General features: G+C 40.7%; 1 protein-coding gene and 1 long non-coding RNA gene across 3 annotated transcripts in view; one reads left to right on the top strand and one right to left on the bottom strand.

Annotated features, from left to right (window-relative positions):
- neurl1aa (neuralized E3 ubiquitin protein ligase 1Aa) overlaps nt 1–20726 on the bottom strand; it is a 145458-nt gene that overhangs the window by 13767 nt on the left and 110965 nt on the right. For both annotated transcript variants that reach the window (XM_049470011.1, XM_049470012.1), the window contains exon 4: nt 8716–9417. In XM_049470011.1, coding sequence (XP_049325968.1) covers nt 8716–9417 — 702 coding nt within the window. The remainder of the gene's footprint in view (nt 1–8715; nt 9418–20726) is intronic.
- Nucleotides 1–20726, top strand: part of LOC125785832 (uncharacterized) — a 102671-nt gene that overhangs the window by 19507 nt on the left and 62438 nt on the right. The gene's annotated exons all lie outside the window — the stretch shown is intronic.

The following is a 20726-nucleotide window of genomic DNA, read 5'->3' as shown; positions in this document are numbered from 1 at the left end:
TTCCAGTAATAAAAGGCTCTCCTTTTGTCCTGGGGTAACCTCCGGTCACTGCCGCCACCCCCCGAACACACACCCGCGCTCAGCCACAGGTCCTACCTTCAAAACGCGTCCAGACTAAAGAGAATCCATCAATCCAGTCTCCTGTAATCCACAGTTATATCCAAACAGCGCTGGAAATCACTTCATCCAGAAATGAAACTTATCCAATCTTTATCTCTGTTTTAAAACCGTTTTATTCACCGAATTCGGCACAACACGCTATTGTAGTCAGAAGCCTCGCGGAGTAATGCGGTACTTGCTGTGCTTCAACATAATATTATGGTCTGTCGGAGTGTTGCGGCTACCGTTGTCAGGAGCCTCGCGGAGTAATACGTACTTGCTGTGCTTCAACATAATATTATGGTCTGTCGGAGCGTTGCGGCTACCGTTGTCAGGAGCGTCGCGGAGTAATACGTACTTGCTGTGCTTCAACATAATATTATGGTCTGTCGGAGCGTTGCGGCTACCGTTGTCAGGAGCGTCGCGGAGTAATACGTACTTGCTGTGCTTGTTGATTTATTGCTCAGAGATGTTGTTATTTTTCACAGATATTGTGAAGGATTTATTGCTCAGAGTTATTGTTACTGATATAAATAAAGTTTCATTTAGTGCGCCTTATAATCCAGTGCGCCTTGTGTATGGACTAACACTAAAAATAGACCGTTCACTCATCGTGCGCCTTATAATACGGTGCGCCTTATAGTCCGAAAAATACGGTACATGGAAAGGAATGTAGCAGAACCTCTACATCTTCGTGCCAAAACAACCAGTGGCCCTAGGTTTCTTCCCCACAGCCCTATTAAAAGGTTATGAGAGATTATGTCTGGGTAGTGTACCTCCTGGTTAGAGACTTGCCTCTACAGAGCACACCATTGGACAAATTGAAGCAGAATGTTCATTTTAACAAATTGCCTACCATCTACTGTGAGAATATTCAAGCTACATTTGAAGAATTATAGCAGGACATCATTAAGAACCTCTACAGCTCCATGCATAGATGTATGGCAAATTGTGCATTACATAAACATGCAGTACACACTACTTCTCCTTGTGTAGCTCAATAAATATTGCACATCAGTCTAAATATTTAATCATTCACTGTTCCTGTAATCTTTATCTTCCTTCCAAATAGCATTGCAAAAGTTTTTGATATGACAGCTATAAAATACTGTATCTAACACACTATTACAATATGTATCACCTCATATTCTGACAAGGTATAAAAGTAAGCGTGTGTGTGTGTAACTGTGTGTAAGTGTGTGTGTGCATGTGTCAGCACTGTGGGGGATGGAATCAAGTGTCAGAACCCTCATCAGTTGAGAAAGGACAGGCGTGAAGGGACCATAAGAGAGAGAGAGAGCGAGAGAGCGAGAAAGAAGAGCAGACATGTTGAAGTCAGTGTGGGTGGCAGAAGTGTTGATTTGAGTGTGAAAGCTCTGTGACAGGATGCATAATACATCGCCTCTGATTAGCCTGTCCTCTTCACCATCCCCTCGCCATCACTCCTGCTGTCAGCCTATCAGTACACATATCAGCAGCATGGCTTCCCTACAGCCCCTCATTTATAATACAAGCCTGTGTGGAAATTCTGCTCTAAATATTTAACCGCGTTTTGTTGAGATAATGAAAGCCAGGCCACACACACACACACACACATACATTACTGCCTTATAGTGGAGAAACTCCACGTAACAAGTTTTACTCTACATAAGAATTAGCAGTAATATAGAGCACTTGTTCACTAGTATCAATAACAAACTTCCCATTCACAAACAATGCAATGCTCAGACTTTACCATGATACAATATTATCCAAAAATTACTATCCAACTCTACACACCACTAATTTAATAGATGCCATGATAGACTGGGTTGAATGAGCTGAAAAAAAAAATGTTCTTTAAATATCAATAGCAACATACTATGAGAAATGAAATCTATGGAAATGTACAAATGTTGGCAACAGAAATTCCCTTATAAACCAATAGAAATTGAGAGATAGTAGAAAAAAACATACAGGGCCCTATTTTAGTGATCTATACCACACAGGTCAATTGCACATCATGCAGCTGGATTTAATGACCAGTATCAGTGCGTCTTTGGTATCTGGAGTGTGAAGAAAATACACCTTGCTCAGCTCAGGTGTGTTTTGGGTGTAACATGAAATAAACCAAACAGTGTGCCAGTTGTTATTCCCTTTAAGAGCCAGAGCCATATATAAATATATATAAAAAAAAAACAAGGGACCACTTTTAGCACCAGCAGTGGCATAAAGTTATCCAAAAGCAGTGTGTAAGATTGGTGGAGGAGAACATGCCAAGATGCATGAAAACTGTGATTAAAACTGATTAAAAGTGGTCTCTTTTTTTGTACGATTCTGATAAGCAATACATTGTTAGTTTAATATTTTATCCTAATATTGTATTGTATTAGACATCTATGGAAATCATTATGATCATTTAAATCACGAGGATCATTAAACTTTTCATTAGAAATCAATGGAATCTTTGTAGAATTTGTAGATTAATCTGATAGAATTTCAGTTGGAAATCAACTAAAACTGATTGGTTAATATAAAAAAGATCTATCTAAAATAAATTAAAATTTAGCCTCAAATAAAAATATAATTTCTGTATGAAATCAATAAGAATTGTTAGATTATTATACTATTTTTGTTTTTCCCCTTTTTAGCAAAAATCTAAAGGCCAAAACCTGTGACCATCAGCAAACACTTCACACTAGTGGCACCGGCTCGGATGAGGTGCAACACTGACAGTTCCTTCATTAACACGTTAACCTGTGCTTTCACTCTGCAGATCACAGAGTTTTCAGAGGCTCAGGTTCGTGTAATTCAGTACAGCTATGACTAAAAAATCTATAACAGCAGCTTAGAGCTGATCATTCATCCATTCAGACGAGCTGATTAACACTAATGCAAAACCATAACAGCACAGCCTGCAGCAGCTCTTCTTCAGCCTCTTCTCCTGCATCTCCTTCCACTGCGGTTGCTAATATTTTTAGATGCTATTGTCTTGGGCAGGAAAGCAGAGATGACACGTCAGGGCTGGCTGATGTCGCTCCGGAGCCGCTTCCTAATTGCAGGCTGGCATAATAAGACAAGCGAGACCGCCCATGTCTCGGGCTATTACAGCTCTGATAAAGACGCTGGCGTCCCGCTATTCAGCGCCAAGCCTTCACCACTGCTGCTGCCTTCGCTCTGAAGCATTCTGGGTTGGCTGCTGTAATAATGTAATTGAAAAGCATGGGTTAATTGATCAGTTGGGGGCCCTGACGGCAGGGTGATCGCTAGCCTACGCACACCTGTGTGGGGGAGAAAGACGGACAGGGACGGACAGGGAGGTGTGTGAGGAGTGTTTAGTTTATAGAAAAGATGCCTTACAACAGGAAATAATGCAATTCGTAACGGAAAATGATGTTATTTCTTGCTAATAAATGCAAAATACACATTTCCCATTCTTTAGTTATCAACAGAAACTATTAACTTTAATATGTTTGAATGTATAATATCTAATGTCTTGCCAGCAATTCAATAGTTTATAGCTTCTTTCACACACAGTTTTGGCATGTCTTTAAGTTTCAGGCAGATAGTTTGATATGAAATGTAGGGTGAGAGATTGTGGACATTTAGCCCACTTTGTCTGGACAGCCAGGAACCATTTGAAATCTAATTTTTGGCATATCTAGACTATATCCAAATTGATTTCTGGTAGTGGACAGCCAGAAACCATTTGAAATCAGATTTGTGGCATATTTAGACTATATCCAAATAATTTTTTAGTAGTCTAGACAACCAGAAACCAAGTGAAATCTGAATTTTCGCATATCTAGACTATAACCAAATTAATTTCTGGTAGTCTGAACAGCCAGATACCATGTGAAATCTTAATTTTGGCATATGTACAGTTTATTCAAATTAATGTATGGTACTCCGGACAGCCAGAAACCATGTGAAATCTGAATTTTGGCATATCTAGACTATACCCAAATTGATTTCCTGTAGTCTGGACAGCCAGAAACAATGTGAAATCTGATTTCTGGAATCTAATTTTTGAAAATTGGATCCAAACCACATTTGGTGGTGGTCACAGTGTGGACGTCCAAAAATAATGCAAGTTACTAAGGTTAGTTACCAGTGACACTGGCATTGTAATCACAACAACCCATGCAGATAAGTTTGTGATGTCCAGATCTGTTCAAATCTGTACAACAGTGAGGAGAGTTATCTCAACAGATCAGATTTTTGACAAAAAAAAAAAAAATCTGAGCAGTCACACCTACATTTAGGCTGCCAAAAGTAGGGTATGGCAAAAGAAACGGCGCACGCACAAGAAGAAAAAGTATGAGATATTCTCACTACACCATGAACAACACAGGTGGTCACCATCGTCTACCACCCTATTGCCCTCTTTTTAGAACTCTAATGAAGCAATTGGGGTTGGCACACTCATAAATTGGTGGTAGGAGAGAGGAATATGCTCCAAGAAACCAGACTTGTGTTGGAGAGCACTCACAGATCAAACCCTGGTCACATGACACCCACTCACCCCCTGTCACACTTCCCGTTATTAGCCCGGTTCTCTTTCACTCTGCGCTCCTTTCTCTGTTTCTCTGTCTGCAATACCTCGTACCTGCTTCATTTACTTTGACTATAAATAACTCGTTCCTGTGAGTGAAGCAAGGTGTGTGGGTGGCAATCACGATAGCTTCAAGTGCATTCAGGTCCTCAAAAGTGAGTAATGAATACCCAGACTGCAGAACACGGCACTTAGGAATGATTGCAGTGGATGACGACGACTTCATGAACCTGAAGGCAATGCAGGAATATTGACGAGCGTTTTGAGACAAGTCTACCAACAGAAACCATTAACTTAAATAGATTTGAGTGCATTATGTCTCATATCTCTGGCAATTTAGAGGTTTTTAGGCTTCTACATGTGCAGTTTTACCTGGGAGTGTGACACTAATTGCACTGGGTCTTGCCACAGGTGGGTGTACTATTCTTAACCTACTGCACTATATAAAAAGACTGCCGTTTGCTCTCCAAGGCTAATTGTTAGGTAGTGTACCTCTAGGTGAGAGACTGTTGACTGCTAGACATGCCTCTATAATACATTCAAATTTATTTGGGCCATTTGAAAGACTTTGGAGGGGTGCATCATTGGATTAAGAGAAGCAGGATGGTCGATTCAACAAACTGCCCATTATCTACGCCTTTCATCTGTCAACCACCATCATCTTCATTTGCAGTGGTGTCATAATGGAAAAACCTAGACTGCTGAGGACTACTGGAACTGTATCGTTTTTAGAGATGGATCCAGGTTGGGATCCATCATTACAGTTGGGTTTAAAGGAGAACACTAGTATAAAATTGACTTTTGTTGTAGTAAAACATGATAAACTTTTGTTAAATAGCCCACCTCCACTCTTCTGCAGCTTTCTAAGATCCAGCAATTTTGTGCTTTTTGCCAAACAAGCGCTTTGGGGCATTCACTTGCCACCACAGATTAATCGTTTTTTACATCACTGTTTACAACCTGTAGCAAAACCTAATCTTCAGTCGTCGCCATCACTGCACTGATAATGCCCAGAGATTAGGTTACGCTACGGGTTGTAAACAGTGTTTTTTAATAAAAACTTCTTCTGCACTTGTCAAGTTAATAATACCTTGTTTTAAATGTCAGGGCACTCCAGATTTTACCATTGAGGTGTGGGGCTACTTTCAGCCTGGATAACAGTGTAAAAAGCCATTTATCTGCAGGGGCAAAATATGCCCCGAAGTGGCCGTTGTAAAGAATGCTGGGCAAAAAGCAAAAAATTACTGGATCTTGGAAAGCTGTGGGAAAGTGGAGGTTGGCTATTTAACAAAGGTTGGTACTCATTATCATGTTTTACTACAAATAAGTACATTTTACACCAGAGTTCTCCTTTATTGTGGCCTCATTGCTGTATAGCAACACCATGAGCTAACTGCTGGTTTGATTATCTTGGTAACCATCGCATTTAACGGTCAGTTCCCTCCAGTGATGAAATGAGTGACTCTTACAGCTCAGCAACATGTTTTGCCTCTCATGGTAGGGCTTCCAACTGGCATTTTTCAGCAGGATAGTGCTCTCCGACAAACAGCAATGGTGTCCTAGGAATATCTCCACCAGATTGCAACACTTCCTTTGTCTGCCGGTTACCTGTTTTATCACCAATCGAGCATTCAAGTTGTCAGCTTTGGCAACCTATAAGTGAGCAGGATCTACTGGCCCAGCTTCAAATGTGATTGGCTAAGAGGCGTTCGATAAGTGCCGTTATCAGCTGGTAATGCACTGTAACCGAAGCTCTCCATGTATTACTCCACCACATACAGGTAACCTAGCAACGATACAGTGCTTACAAGCCAAACAGTGCAGCTACAAACAGAGCAGCAATGGAACTATTTTAACTCGCAGAGTTTTTATAATTAAACAGATCACATTTTCTCATCCTTTTAACCATAAATCGTTTAGTAAACAGCGATAATGGAACTGTGAATGGAACTCACATTAATAATCTCGACTTAGTCACTCATAATCAAAATGCTGCTATGAAAAGATTAACTTATATCCAAAAGACATAAAATACATTAAATGTTATATATAAAATATATATTTAATTAAATGTTTTAAGCTAAATTACTGTATGATTTTTATTTTAACAAAAGGAAAGGCGCACCTTACAAATTTTATGCACCCTGAGAAATGTAAAAAGTAAGACCTCAGATCTTCTTAGGCCTATGGGTTGTCCATAATCATCATTACAATAATAAAATTATGCACATTTTTCAAAACGTGTCCCATTTATTAGTAGTGCTTCTCTAAGCCATTGCCTAGCACTTTTAAAAATGAAACAGCTACTGCCCACAAATCGGGAGACAGTTGTAAGAGCATGGTCAGTTAACAGAAATTTAGCAGTTTGGTATATCTGAATAATGCTGACAAGACCAAAAGTTGATCAGATCTGTGGTGAAGAGTGTAGAAAGTCCTTGATGCCAATGCGAGTAAGTTGTAATTTCTTGGCAGTGTTGTGTGTTGAGAGCTAATCTGCTTTTGTACAGTGAGCGAGTACACATGCCTGACTGCACATGGGGGAGGAGATTGTATTTGACTAGGCTGAGATAATCTCATAAGAGTTTTAACACAGATACATAACCAACAATAATGCAGACAATAACAGTGTCACCTACATCTTTGTGTTAAACCTGGCTCTAATCATATTCCAGCAGAAATCAGAAATTAGTACTGACCTGGCCAAACCGAAAGTAAATAATACTTAACAGCAAACAACTGAGCTGGCTTGGACATATGAACTACTGTATGTGTGAACTAATAAAAGGTACACTCAAAAGTCTTCAAAGATCCCAAAAAAGTTCACAAATATCTAGCAGGTTTCATATCTAAACCAGCCAATCTGGTAGTATGAAGAGTGACTAGCAACAGCCACAGAGAGTGAAGTTATACAACATAAACAAGCGTGGCCACAAGAAAAGGTCCCCAGCCGGCTCAGACCCCCAAAAAATGAAAGATTCTGCATGTTTTTGAGGAGCAGGCAGAGTCGTCATGTATTCCTCCTGGTGAAAGATCTTTGCAAGCAATTTGCGACCCCATTGTGTAGTGTGAAGAATAAAACAACCAGACCTCTCTAAAACTTGAGTAGTGCATATGTAGCACTAGTAAGGATGCTCTAAGCATAAAAATATTCAATAATAGTAATTAGCACTGTCAACGTTTGTGACTAATCTGGCAATTTTAAACATAGATTAATTACGTCATTCTCTTCCTGTAATTCACTCACTTTACAGAGCCTGTTATTGTATCAATTTTTTGCGTAATTTGGCAAAATGTAAATAACTTACAAATTACTGTACTCTTCAAACTGTAAGGAGCCCTTAAAATCCTTTAATTTTTTCCAAAAATCGTCAGTGCGCCTTTTAATCCAGTGCGCCTTATGCATGAATTCTTATCAGTCATGTTATAAGGAGCAGTTAAGCCACTCCACTGAAGTACAGCATTAATCATACAGGTTTGCCGCTAATGCTAATGCTCTAGCCTTAGTGCTGGAGAAATTTGGGAATCTGAGCTTACTGTAAGTAAAAAGTGCTTTACTCACCCAAATAAACAGTTTTTAAAAATAGAAATCTTAGAAAGAAAGTCTTTTTTTTTTGTTTACAGTTTTGTTTACTTAGCTTATCTTTACTTAACTTACTTAGCTACACCCCCCACCACCATTCAGCTGCGAGACCTGCTGAATAAGAAGTTCCTTATTGTGTCTCTTAAGATGTGCCTTATAAACCAGTGCACATTATGTATGAAAATATACCAGAAAATAGACGTTCATTGACAGTGCGCCTTATAATCCGGTGCGCTTTATAGTCCCAAAAATACGGTAATTTACAAATTAAAGTGTAAACAGTTTCTAGTCTATTAATTATCATTTAAAACTACCTGATATTTCCATAAAATGCAATCTACATTGTGTTCTATATATGACAACACTATGTGTTGCTCTTATTATACATAGTATAATTCTATAGTATATAGAATAATAAAGTGAATTCAAGTGAATTCAAAGCTCTGAACTATAAACACCAGACCTTACCAGTGTTAGGTAACAGCTTAATAATAGCACCTACCCAGAATTCTCAGCTGCGTGACAGCTCCGTGCAGTCCGAAGAACATCCAGAGTGGGCGCGAGTTGTCAACGCACACCTGCATCCCCGCGCTCACTCCATTATGGCTTAAGGTCACCTCTCCCTCCTGTGTGACCAGAAATCCCAGTATATCTCCAGTCTGCAGCACAGCGGGCACTCTGCACACCGCCCAGAACTCTTTACGGTCCACCAGCGCCTCCGGGTTATAGGGTAGGTCACTGGGTCGCAGTGCCGAGGGGTCGCAGGAAGTCACGCCGTAGGAGAGGGAGCCGGAACGGGCGGGGCTGGACTTGGTCACTTTGATGAAGATGGTCTCTCCGGACCGCAGCGGGCGCTCGGTGAACACCAGGGTGCGCTCTTCCCGCTGGCCGGCGTGCTCGGACCGCGCCACCGTCTGCTCGTCCAGCGTCTTGATGTGGGCGCCGCGGAGCTGGTGGAAGCGAAGGTCACTCTCCAGAGTCGGGGGGAGGAAGGAGGACTGCTGCGAGTTGAGGGAATTCTGGGGAATGGGGCAGGCGGCCGGGGCGGGGGGGAGGCGGAGCCTGGCCTCGTCCTGCTGCAGGTTCAGGTCGCACAGGCTGACGGACAGACGGGAAGCGTCTGCCTCGCGCCGCAGAGAGGAGCCTCCTCGAACCGTGGTGAAGGAGCGCGGGCGGAGACAGTCTGGAGGAACGATTTCACTGTCTGAGAAGAGAAACAGAAAAGAAAGGGTTAAAAAGGGAGAGGAAGAATTTGTTTTGATAATACATAATAAAGATGTTATGTGTAGTACAGCTCTGGAAAAAGAAGAAAAAGAATAGACCACTTCAGTTTTCTGATGTTGCTATTTATAGGTACATGTTTGAGTAAAATGAACATTGTTGTTTTATTCTATAAACTACAGATAACATTTCTACCAAATTCCAAAATAAATAGTCATTTAGAGCATTTTTTGCAGAAAATGAGAAATGGCTGAAATAACAAAAAAGATGCAGAGCTTTTAGACCTTAAATAATGCAAAGAACACAAGTTTACATTTATTTTTATAAAGTTCAGAGTTCAGAAATCAGTATTTGGTGGAATAACCCTGTTTTTTAATCACAGTTTTCATGCATTTTGGCATCTTGGTTCTCCTCCACCAGTCTTACACACTGCTTTTGGATAACTTCATGCCACTCCTGGTGCAAAAATTCAAGCAGTTCCGCTTGATTTAATGGCTTATGATCATCCTTCTTCCTTTTGATTATATTCCAGAGGTTTTCAATTTGGAAAATCATTTTTTTTTTAAGTTTTGTAGATAACAGATGCAACAAACAGACTGTAACACAAAAAACTTACAATGTTTTCTTATCTCTTTTAAGAAACTCATAATTTTTCAAATGGTCTCTTATTTTTTTCCCAGAGCTGTATTTAGTGTATCTGATTACTCTTCATCATCATAAATGACGAGCAAAAGATGAGCTACGGCTATAAATACAGAACAGTGACTCACAATATAATGATCTTAACTCATTTGTTACAACCCCTAATGCTTGTTTTTATGACATTTTATGGCAACCTTAATTGGGTTCAAGTGCATAAAACGAGGGTTAGCCGCTGTAGTCCCCAGTCACAAACATCCTGTGTGAACGCGCTAAATGCTGATGCTGTCTGCTGTCCTAAAAATAAAACTCACTTCTATTTTAAAATGGTTGTGTAAGTGATCTAATGAATAGACGTGATGTTTTTTTCCAAAATGTCTGCCAGGGAGTATCGCCTTACATTCTGTTCCTTTTATAACAGCAGCTGCTCAGAATAGTGTACTACTGTATGCTCGTAATGATGGCTAGCGTAGCACTGCACCAAACATAACACTCTTTCCTATGCTCCTGAGGTGCTAGTGTATAATATAGTAGCATAGTTATCCAACATATGCCCTCTCACAGACCTCTGGATGTAGTATATGATAGCCTGGCCTGGGAGAGTGTATTCTGTGTTTAGCCTTCATCTACACATTCAAAGACTTTCAGACACCGTCTGAAAATAAACGTAGTGTGAAATGTAGCGTGCTGCTGCGATTCATAGGGTATCTTCACTATTGTAAGGACATGCTGCTGTCCCTACAGTTCCTCCCCCTGTGCTATGTGTGATTGTTTTGAGTAAAGCAGACCAGCAAACGTAACGGAAAAGAGTTCATGCATTTACCATATTTTTCTCAATATAAGGCGCATTGGATAATAAGGTGCACGATCAATGAATGTCTATTTCGGGTCTTCATTCATACATAAGGCGCACCTGATTATAAGGCACATTTTATGCGACACTAGTAACTAGTAATAGGAAAAGAGGTGGCCATGTTTTCCTTTTAAATTGAGCATTGACGAGACCTGTATAGCTAAGCTAAGTAAACAAAACTGTAATTCTTAAAAAAAAAAAAAAAAAAAAAAAAACATTTCAGACGATTCAGAGAAGTCAAATGCTGTTCATTTGTGTGAGTAAATCACTTCTGTTTATTTAGAGTAAGCTTCGATTTACAGATTTCCACTAAAGCTGGAGCATTAGCGGCTGATCACTAACGGTTAGCAGCTAATGCCACCAGAGTATTCTGGTAAGCCAGGACGATGTTAGCTAGCCGTTCGTCTCACGTAGCTTGCTTTAACATGGTAAATGTGCAGACTACAGTCGGATACACTCACCTCTAAACAGCAAAAGTGCCATTGCTGTGGTTAGTGGCTAATGCTAATTCTGCTCCAGTAGTGCTATTCAGGGTTGGCAGCAGACTACAGGCCGATAATACTCACCTCTGTACGGCCAAAGAGTTGGCACTTAGCATGGTTAGTGGCTAATGCTTATGCTGCTCCAGAAGTGCTATTCGTGGTTAGCAGCAGACTAGAGACCAATACCACTCACCTCTGAACAGCCAAAGAGCAAGCGATTAACGCGGTTAGCAGCTAATGCTAATATACTGCTAGAGAACTAAACTAAAACTCCTGTATAGCGCTGGACTTCAGCGGAGTGGCTTTACTGCTTCTTTACAACCTGACTGGTAAAATTCGTACACAAGTAGCACTGACGATTTTTGGGAAAATGAAAGGATTTTAAGTGCAAAAAATATGATACAAAATAAAAAAAAGAACAAGAAGTAGAAGAACCCTTAGTCAGTTCTACAGGCTAATATTCTCTCAATTTTACAGAGAAAGATAAAGAAACATGTGAATGAGAGAGAACTGGGTTAAAGGAAAGAGTAGGAAAGGGAATAAAATAAAGAAAAATATGACCTAGCAGAAAATGACGTAAAATAAAAAGTCAGTGGTAGGAAAATATACGACGAAGAAGATAAGAGACATGCTTGGGGCCTTGCTGTAAGGACAGTGAATCTGTCTACTACTCACTCTCTCTCTCTCTCTCGCTCTCTCTTTCTCTATCAGCAGTGGCCCAGAAAAGCAATTGGTTTAACTCTGACCACAGATAAACTCTCTTAGCCTCAATTACTCCTTGAGAGACGGAGAGGCAGCGTTTTGGGGAGACAGTGGTGAGGAGAACGAGAGTGAGACCATGCTTCCTATAGGGTTCTATAAGGTATTAGAGATATTACATAGCTTATCACAGTTCGCTGGAGTCGGATGTAGTCCAGTTTATTGTCAAGGGAACAGACGTTTGCAAGAAAGAGCGATGGTATAGCCGGCCGGCTAGGACTAGCCTTTAGCCTCGCGCGTATCCCGGCACTCTTTCCGCGCTTACGCTTGCACCGTTTGCGATGGCACTTCCGCTGGGCTCCGGCGTCAGGAAACGCCGCGGGCTGGCGGCCTGGGTCTCTTAGCAGGCTAAGCTCAAGTAGCGTCTGCAGAACCTCGTCCGGTAGCGTGTTTTCTGGCTGGTTTCTCCGCTGTAGCAGGGTCTGGCGGTGGTAGAACATGTGCACGGGTGTTCCGATGCACATATTTGCAGGAAATAAACGTAAAAAACGACAAATAGTAACACAAAAGCACCATTTAACGGACCCTGAGCGGCCGCTGCGTGTCAACGCGCCGCCATCTTGGGTGGGTACACGGGGAAATTCAGGATGTAAATGTAAGTGTAAACGATGTAAGTGTAAACTGTTTAGTACTGATTTATATTATAGTACAGTAAGTGCTCCTGTTTAATGGTTAAAGATGTAATAAATACAAGCAAATTACGAGTGGTACAAGTGGCTAATGGCTGCCACTATGATCAGGAGATCAGCACAAGGCATCTGTAAGCTGATGTATCGGAACCGAGTCGCTGCGCTTTCCTCCGAGCATGCTGGCAACTGGGCAATGCTGCATCAGCAGCTGCTTAAAAAAAGGTGGTGGCTGATTTCACATGTATCAGAGGAAGCTTGTGCTAGTCTTCACCCGTCTGGTGTTGGGGTATAACTAGTGATAGGGGGAGTCCTAATAAGTGGGTTGGGTAATTGGCTGTGTAAATTAGAGAGAAAATAGGAAAAAAAAAATTAAGTAAATGTTTGGTACTTCAAGTACACTAGTGTACATACAATTAAGTACTCTGTAATTACTTTACAGTAAACCGCAGTAAAATGTAGTGTATATAGAGCATAATCACATGTACATAGTGCTCATGGCAAGGCGAATTATTGCATCAATCATTTGAGCGAGGTCTGATGATGCCATATTTATAGTCTATTTCTTGGTCCACAGTGTTGTGTGTACACTTAGAATACAAGACAAGACAAAACAAGACAAGACACACATTGATTCAATTCCTAATGGTTAAACTTATGATTCTCCTCCAGGAGTGCTGAGCCATTAAAGGAGGTGCTGACTTATTGTGACTTAAATTAAGATGGCGGTGGCCGGAGATTTACCTACATTATGGGTTATAAACAGTGGCTTTTAATAAACTGCTTGTGCAGTTTTAAAGTTCGAAACGCTTCATTTTAAATGTCAGGACTCTTCAGATTCTACCAATGAGGTGTGGAGCTACTCTGAGCATGGACAATAGTGGAAAAAGCGATTTATCTGCAGGCGCAAAGAAGCATGCCCCTTATTCCTTAGTCTAAAAGCATGTTTGGGCAAAGTGCACAAATTAGTGCATCTCAGAAAGCTGTAAGAGAGCAGAGGTGGGCTTTTCAACAAAGGTAAGTACTGTTTTTTTATCATGTTTTAATACACCCAAAGTCCATTTCACACCTGAGTTCTCCTTTAAACTGTGTTTTGGATTAGCTTCATGTTAGTAAGAACATAATAGTATTTACCCTCCCAACAATGATGGCACTATGTTATATGAAGGGTCCTAGGTAGCTAATGGCTAATGGTAGGAAATGCCAATAAAATTGAGGAGAAACCTGGAGAACAATAAATAGGACACGACACCCAGACGATACAATTTTCTTAATTGATTCAAATCTACTTGATTTGGCTGACTTTCAGATCAATTACACACACATAAATATACACACATGCCACTCACACTCTCTGTCTTTCTCTCTGGAAGTTACCCAGCTTGTGCCTGCCAGGATGGACAGTCTGTTTAGATAATCGCAGCATCTCCATGTTGCTTGTTAAGGAGATTATCTGGGCACAGACACAGATGATATGCCCGCTGTGCGCTGTCCTTCCTGTCAGTTAGGGTCACTCTTCTTCTTTAACTCAAACCAATCCATCAAGTTCTCATCCAGAGAAAAGGCTTTATATGCGGCTTTAAAATGCAATACTTTTGAATTTCACTGTCCAGGCAGACGGCCTAGCCGTACTATCTGCTGCCAAATGACTCTCTGCGCACATCTTCACCACACAAGTGGATCCGAGGACATATCACACGCTCGCCCACACACACACACACACACACACACGCACGCACACACACACACACACAAACACACTGATATCCCTCCTATTCCACTCTAATGCAGACGAACCAGCACAAACTCTTCCTACGAGTCAAGTGCTTTTTGGCGCTAGCTGATAGCGCTACAAGCAGAGATCGCTATGCTAACGACTGGCCAGACAGATCAGATCTAATTGCTCTAACTGATTTTTTAAACAAAGAAAAATACAGTATTTTTCACACTATAATGCGCACTTAAAATTCTTTAATTTTCCCAAAAACGTCAGTGTGCCTGAATTGTACCAGTCAGTTTGTAAGGAGCAGTAAAGCGTTACAAAGTACAACATTGTAGAGGAGTTAAGTTTCTCCAGCAGCAAGGCTGGAGCAGTATTAGCATTAGCCACTAACAGCAGCGCTAGCTCTTTTGCCGTTCAGAAGTGAGTATATTGGACTGTAGTCTATGTATTTACTGTGTTAAACAAGCTATGTGGAATGAACCATTTGCTAATAGCGCCCTGGATTAATGGAACACTCAGGGTTCCTCCGTGAAGCACTGGGAGGCATTCACTAGCGCTAAGCGCTGCTGCTAACCACAGATAGCGCTTCTGCTAACCACGCTGCTGAAAATACTGGAAATCTAAGCTTACTGGAAATAAATGGAAGCTCTTAACTCACCCAAAATAAACAAATTTCAGGATAAAAAAAATCTGTGTAGATTAACATTAGAAGGGAAACATGGTGACACCCTTGTTCCTTTACTATTGTCGCATAAAATGCGCCTTATATTCCGGTGTGCCATTTGTATGTAAATAGACCAGAAAATACATGTTTATTGATAGTGCACTTTATAGTCTGTCAAATACTGTATTTGCAAGGTTGTTAGTGTATTGAAAGGGGGCAAAAGCACGGTAGCTTGTGCCAATTAGCCAAGCGCTAAGCACTCCTAAAAAGAGCATGGGGATAGCCCTTGAGCGCAAAGTGCTAGCATGACTAGCACTGCAGCTTATTAAAGCCGAGCCTTTCAGCTTCAAACAGAAATGGGGAGAGAATGAGGCAGATATTCCCCTGATATGTGTGTGTTGCAGTCATTTTCTTGGCGAGAGTGCAGAGGAAGGCTTTTTTAGATTAAAGAAATTAGAAAGAGGCCTTATCAAAAATGAATTTCTCCGAAGACACAGCCCACACACACAGTCCCCTTTCTCAGTACTCTCTCAGGCGTGCAAGTTCCCCACACATGTCTTCACCATACACTTATACACAGTTACAGATTTAAATGCATAAATGAGGACATCTTTTGTTAATTTATTTTATTTTATAGGTATATTTATATGCCTGGTTCCATTTTAAAGCAGCATTGTGATGGTTAGCTTGTTATTTTCAGTTTAACTTTTAACTTTGCACTGTTAAGTCACTGTTGCACTGTAGGTCGAAATGTTAGTGGAACTCTTTTAATGCTTTCAGATTCTTTAAATTACACCCGTATCTGTTGGCACAGAAGTGTCAATCATGGTTCTCATTCCAATACATTTGGGATTAGTGTGTAAAGTGGTGATAATCTAATATCTTAACTTTAATCATGACTATAACTCTATCCGGACGGGATTCGTTTCTCAGGGGGTCCTGGGTTAATTTTCTCTTTTATGGGGGTCCTTTGTGATTTTATACCCATCCGGAACAACCGTGTGTGTGTTTCTCAGACATCCTCTGAGAGAATTACAGGCTGAAATAATTACTGTTTTTTGCTGAACTCTGTGGTCCTCCGGTAATTTTAGTCCCGTCCAGACTCACGTCTAAGTTTAGTCACCTCATGCTAAATAAAATAGCTATTTGTCCACTGCCACGCACCGTAATTACACTTTGGGCGCGCGTTTCCACAGAGATCCACGTAAACACAACAGCGAGTGGAAATGGAGGAGCTACTGAACATGATGTCAAGTGACCGAGAAAGCCAAAAAACTCACTGGTCCTCCTGTTTTTTTTAACTGCCGTCTGGATGGAGGAGTAAAAGTGTGAAATATTTTTCACAGACATCCCCTGAGAAACTAATTCCGTCTAGATAGGGCTTAATCTAACTTAATGACTGACCACCTCATTTTGCACTGAGAAGTATTTCCAAAAGAATAGGACTCTCTGGAGTGAATAAACATGAACTGATACTGGCACCATGCCCAATGCCAGAAGTGGGTTAGACGTAGGTCTGTCACGGTAACAATTTTTTGCAAACAATATGTTGTCCCAGAAATGTTTGCGATAAACGATACTGTTAGCATTTTAAGACCATTAAATGGCACTCATATAATGATAACATAATATCATAACAAATGAATTGCACCCTTTTAAAGACAATAAACTTTCCATTCCTGTTCACAGGCCTAATTTTGGAATCCGAAAAGTTCCCAGCTTGAACCAAAGTAGGTTATAGTCATAAATAATATATAAATACACATTGCTAAGTGCGGAGGCAGGGGTACCGAGGGCCTCCCCACACCATGTCGTGCAGCCCCTGTCTGTCCCAGCTGGCCTGCGTTGGACCTATGTTTCTACGTTGGACCTATGTTTCTACATTTCTTTAAGTCTGTTTTGGGTGTTGAATTTTTCATTTTTCCTAATAAAAGGTACGTTTTGAGTTCATTTACTCCCTGTGTCTGTATCTCTCTGTGCTTCAGCACTACCAGAACATGTCCACGGTCACAATATATGTAAGTGCATTTTGTAAGTGCAAACACAATGGACGATATCATGATTATTAAAATGTTTGAGGTCATGTTCATTTATTGAATGATAAGTCGATAATCTAATTATTGTGACCGGTGTAGTTAGACGTCTGTTATGGGTTAAGGTCAGTGGTGATCAATTAACATCCTGACCTTGCTAATGCTTCAATCACTTAATGCAAATCCTCAATCAAATCCTCACAGCAATGCTTCTCCATCTTTAAAAATCTAGAAGAAAGCTATACCTTGACGTTTTGTAATACCCTTGATTTTGGACAAAATAAGCATGTCTTTCTATATACTTTGTCCATATGCCCTCTCTTTCAACTGGTGCATATTTTTATGTGTTTCTTTTCCCCCTACTATATAGTAGTCATGTACGTAGCTTAGCGGTTCTTCTCTTTGCCATCAGACCATCACTATATAGTACATACCGCTAACTAAGGGCTTTATTTAGTGTCTTCCCACATTCTTTACGGTGAAGGGAACCCAGAGATGACATCAACAGAACAGGACGCTAGCGCGTGCATGCTACGCCAGGGCTATTACAGTAAAGCTGGGCTTTAAATTGGATTAGACCAAGCCTGGAGGCTCCACGCTGCCTTATCCTGCTGTGGACAACCACAGAGAAGGAGAACCCAGTTTGGACAGAAACGACATGTGGAGAGGGGATTCGAAAAGAGAGAGAGAAAAAGAGGGGATGGAGGGATGCATGGTAGGGGAAGAGTGAAAGGGGCTGTGGCTGAGGGATTAGAACGATGGCATGACAGGGCTGTTAAATAAAGATCAGGGGCGCTAAGATCAGGGGTGTTGACCCATTTAATATTAGTGTACACTGGACACACAGTGCAGCGTAATTGAATCAGCTTTATGTGGGTCGAGATGTAAACAACACTGATTTCACTGCCAGTCTTTTCTTTCTTTTTCTCTCTTCCTTGTTCTCTCTCTCCCTCTTTCTTGTCTTGGAGTCAATACTGTTCTGTCTCTTTCTGTTTCTCTCTGATAGAAGCACTGAGCTCGAAGAACACACACACACCCACACACACGTGTGCACATATTTTACAGTCTGTTGCTTAACCATGACCTAAGATCGGTTCCAACCAACACAGGCGCACATAAACACACAGTGATTTAAACAGTTTACAGCTGGAGGCTGCTGGCCATAGGCTACTTATACTGTATCAATCCAGGATGGCCTACAATACGGAACACAAGGTGTGGTTTTACTGCTACTGGGACATTCACAGCCTTGGTTCTAGTATTTTCTAGGCCATGGTTCAGCAGCAGGACAGTGTTTCTCTTCTCGTATATGGTTACACAGCACAACTAGCAAATATGCTCTGTTGTTACCAAATGTTCTGTTGGTCCCACCGTAGACCACCAAAATAGCTTTGAATCATAGGACATTATTCAGTTATGAATCCTAAAGTAGAAACTGTGATTTGCTGGTATATGTTTATCATAGTGGACAGTGGAGAGCACAAAAAGGGGTGCCCGTGTCTATGCTTCCTTCTGGCACCCATGCCCCTGTCGCAAGTACACTAGTTGGCCTACTTTAAACCACTTTTGGTAGGTACCAACCATATATGGCTCTGGAAATAATTAAGAGATCACTTCAGTTTTAAATCAGTTTCTCTGAATTTGCTATTTAAAGGTATATATATGTTAGGTATGAGAAAAATGTATTATTTTTGTTTTATTCTATTAACTACAGACAACATTTCTCCCAAATTCCAAATAAAAATATTGTCATTTAGAGCATTTATTTTCAGAAAATGAGAAATGGCTGAAACAAAAAAAAAAAAAAAGACGAAGAGCTTTCAGACCTCAAATAATGCAAAGAAAACAAGTTCATATTCATAAAGATTTAAGAGTTCAGAAATCAATATTTAGTTGAACAACCCTGGTTTATAATTACAGTTTTCATCCGTCTTAGCATGTTCTCCTCCTCCAGTCTTACACACTGCTTTTGGATAACTTTATGTCACTCCAGGTGCAAAAATTCAAGCAGTTCAGTTTGGTTTGATGGCTTGTGATCATCCGTCTTCCTCTTGATATTATATTCCAGAGGTTTTCAATTTGTTAAAATCAAAGAAACTCATCATTTTTAAGTGGTCTCATTTTTTTTTTACAGAGAATAACTGACTTGTCAAGCTCTAGGAGGTGCACTAAAGAGGTTTGAATCAGTAAACATATCATAAATCAGTACAAAATTGCTTTTTTTTTTTTTGGACAAATTCTGAAACTAAAATGAATCCTATTTAGCTCTGAAAATGGTGAAATTCGTAAAAATAAATCTGCCGCTATCGTAACATACATATATAAAACCAATCACGAGAAAAAGAATCACGTCTTTGTTCTGAGCTGAACTGGCTTTGTGTGATTTAGGAGTGGGAGAGCCAGAAAAAAGGGATGAAGGGAAAGGAGGAGAAGAAAGAGAGAGGGATGAGGGAAGAGGAGGGTGCCTATATCAAGACGAGTGCAACCGACGCCAGCTGCTGCCCCTCTAATTATCCCGCACCTGCTCGCCCGCCAATCACCCCTTCCCTTTGTCCCATTGGCCCCTTTCACGCAAGGCCCGGTGTAGCAGCGATCTGATTGGCCGAGGCTAGATTGTAATCTTCCTGAAAAAAGGGGTGGACTTCAAAAAGCCTGAGTGTTTTTGCTGTTTTCTGAGGCGATATGAATCCAGCCTTGTTGGATTTGTTCAAATGACCGAAACGCTGCAACTGATGGGTAGCAGCTGCGCACACAGAAAGCAGCCACCTATTTTAACGCTTCTTTTTTCTTCTGTTTCTTTCTTATAAAATAAAAAAAAACTAAACACAACAAAAAACCAAACACGTTTCAGGCATTTTTGGAGCACCAGGCCCCAGCACCTGTTGGGCCAAACACAAAAGCAGGCGGAAAATAAGCAGATGTGGGGGTTTGATAAACAAAAGAAGCGCTCGCCTAAATCACACTCAGCTTTGGCTGCCACTGAGAAAAACGGCCAAATATGGCAGTGGCGTGATAGAGTGGCTTCACTTTGCTTGGGTTTTCTGGTTTAAACTAGAAAGGCTGCCCAGTGTTGTGACATTCTCTTTTGTTATTGGCATTCTGCTGTCAAATACGGGGGGGAAAAGTAGTAGTGGCTGATTTCTGGACACACTGTACTAAATTTACTCATACTGCTCAAACATATTGCTCAAAACTGAGGAAATGTATAGTTAACTTATAAATAAAGACATGGAAAAGTATATTTTCACAAGTGGTTTTAGAGGTGCAGGGAAAAAACAGCTAACAATAGATAAATATCTGGAGGAAAAAGCACATCAACACAGTCAAAGCACAAGAACTGTTTTGTTACCTTCTGAGAACTAGAACTGAGAATAGACATACAGCTTTGGACAAAAATAAGAGATCACTTAAAATGATGAGTTTCTTTGATTTTACCAAAATGAAAACCTCTGGAATATAATCAAGAGGAAGATGGATGATCACAAGCCATCAAACCAAGCTGAACTGCTTGAA

The sequence above is a fragment of the Astyanax mexicanus genome, chromosome 21, assembly GCF_023375975.1.
Source record: "Astyanax mexicanus isolate ESR-SI-001 chromosome 21, AstMex3_surface, whole genome shotgun sequence".
Taxonomy (NCBI): domain Eukaryota; kingdom Metazoa; phylum Chordata; class Actinopteri; order Characiformes; family Acestrorhamphidae; genus Astyanax; species Astyanax mexicanus.
The sequence above is the reverse complement of the archived record's forward strand: the minus strand, read 5'-3'. Positions and strand labels throughout refer to the sequence as shown.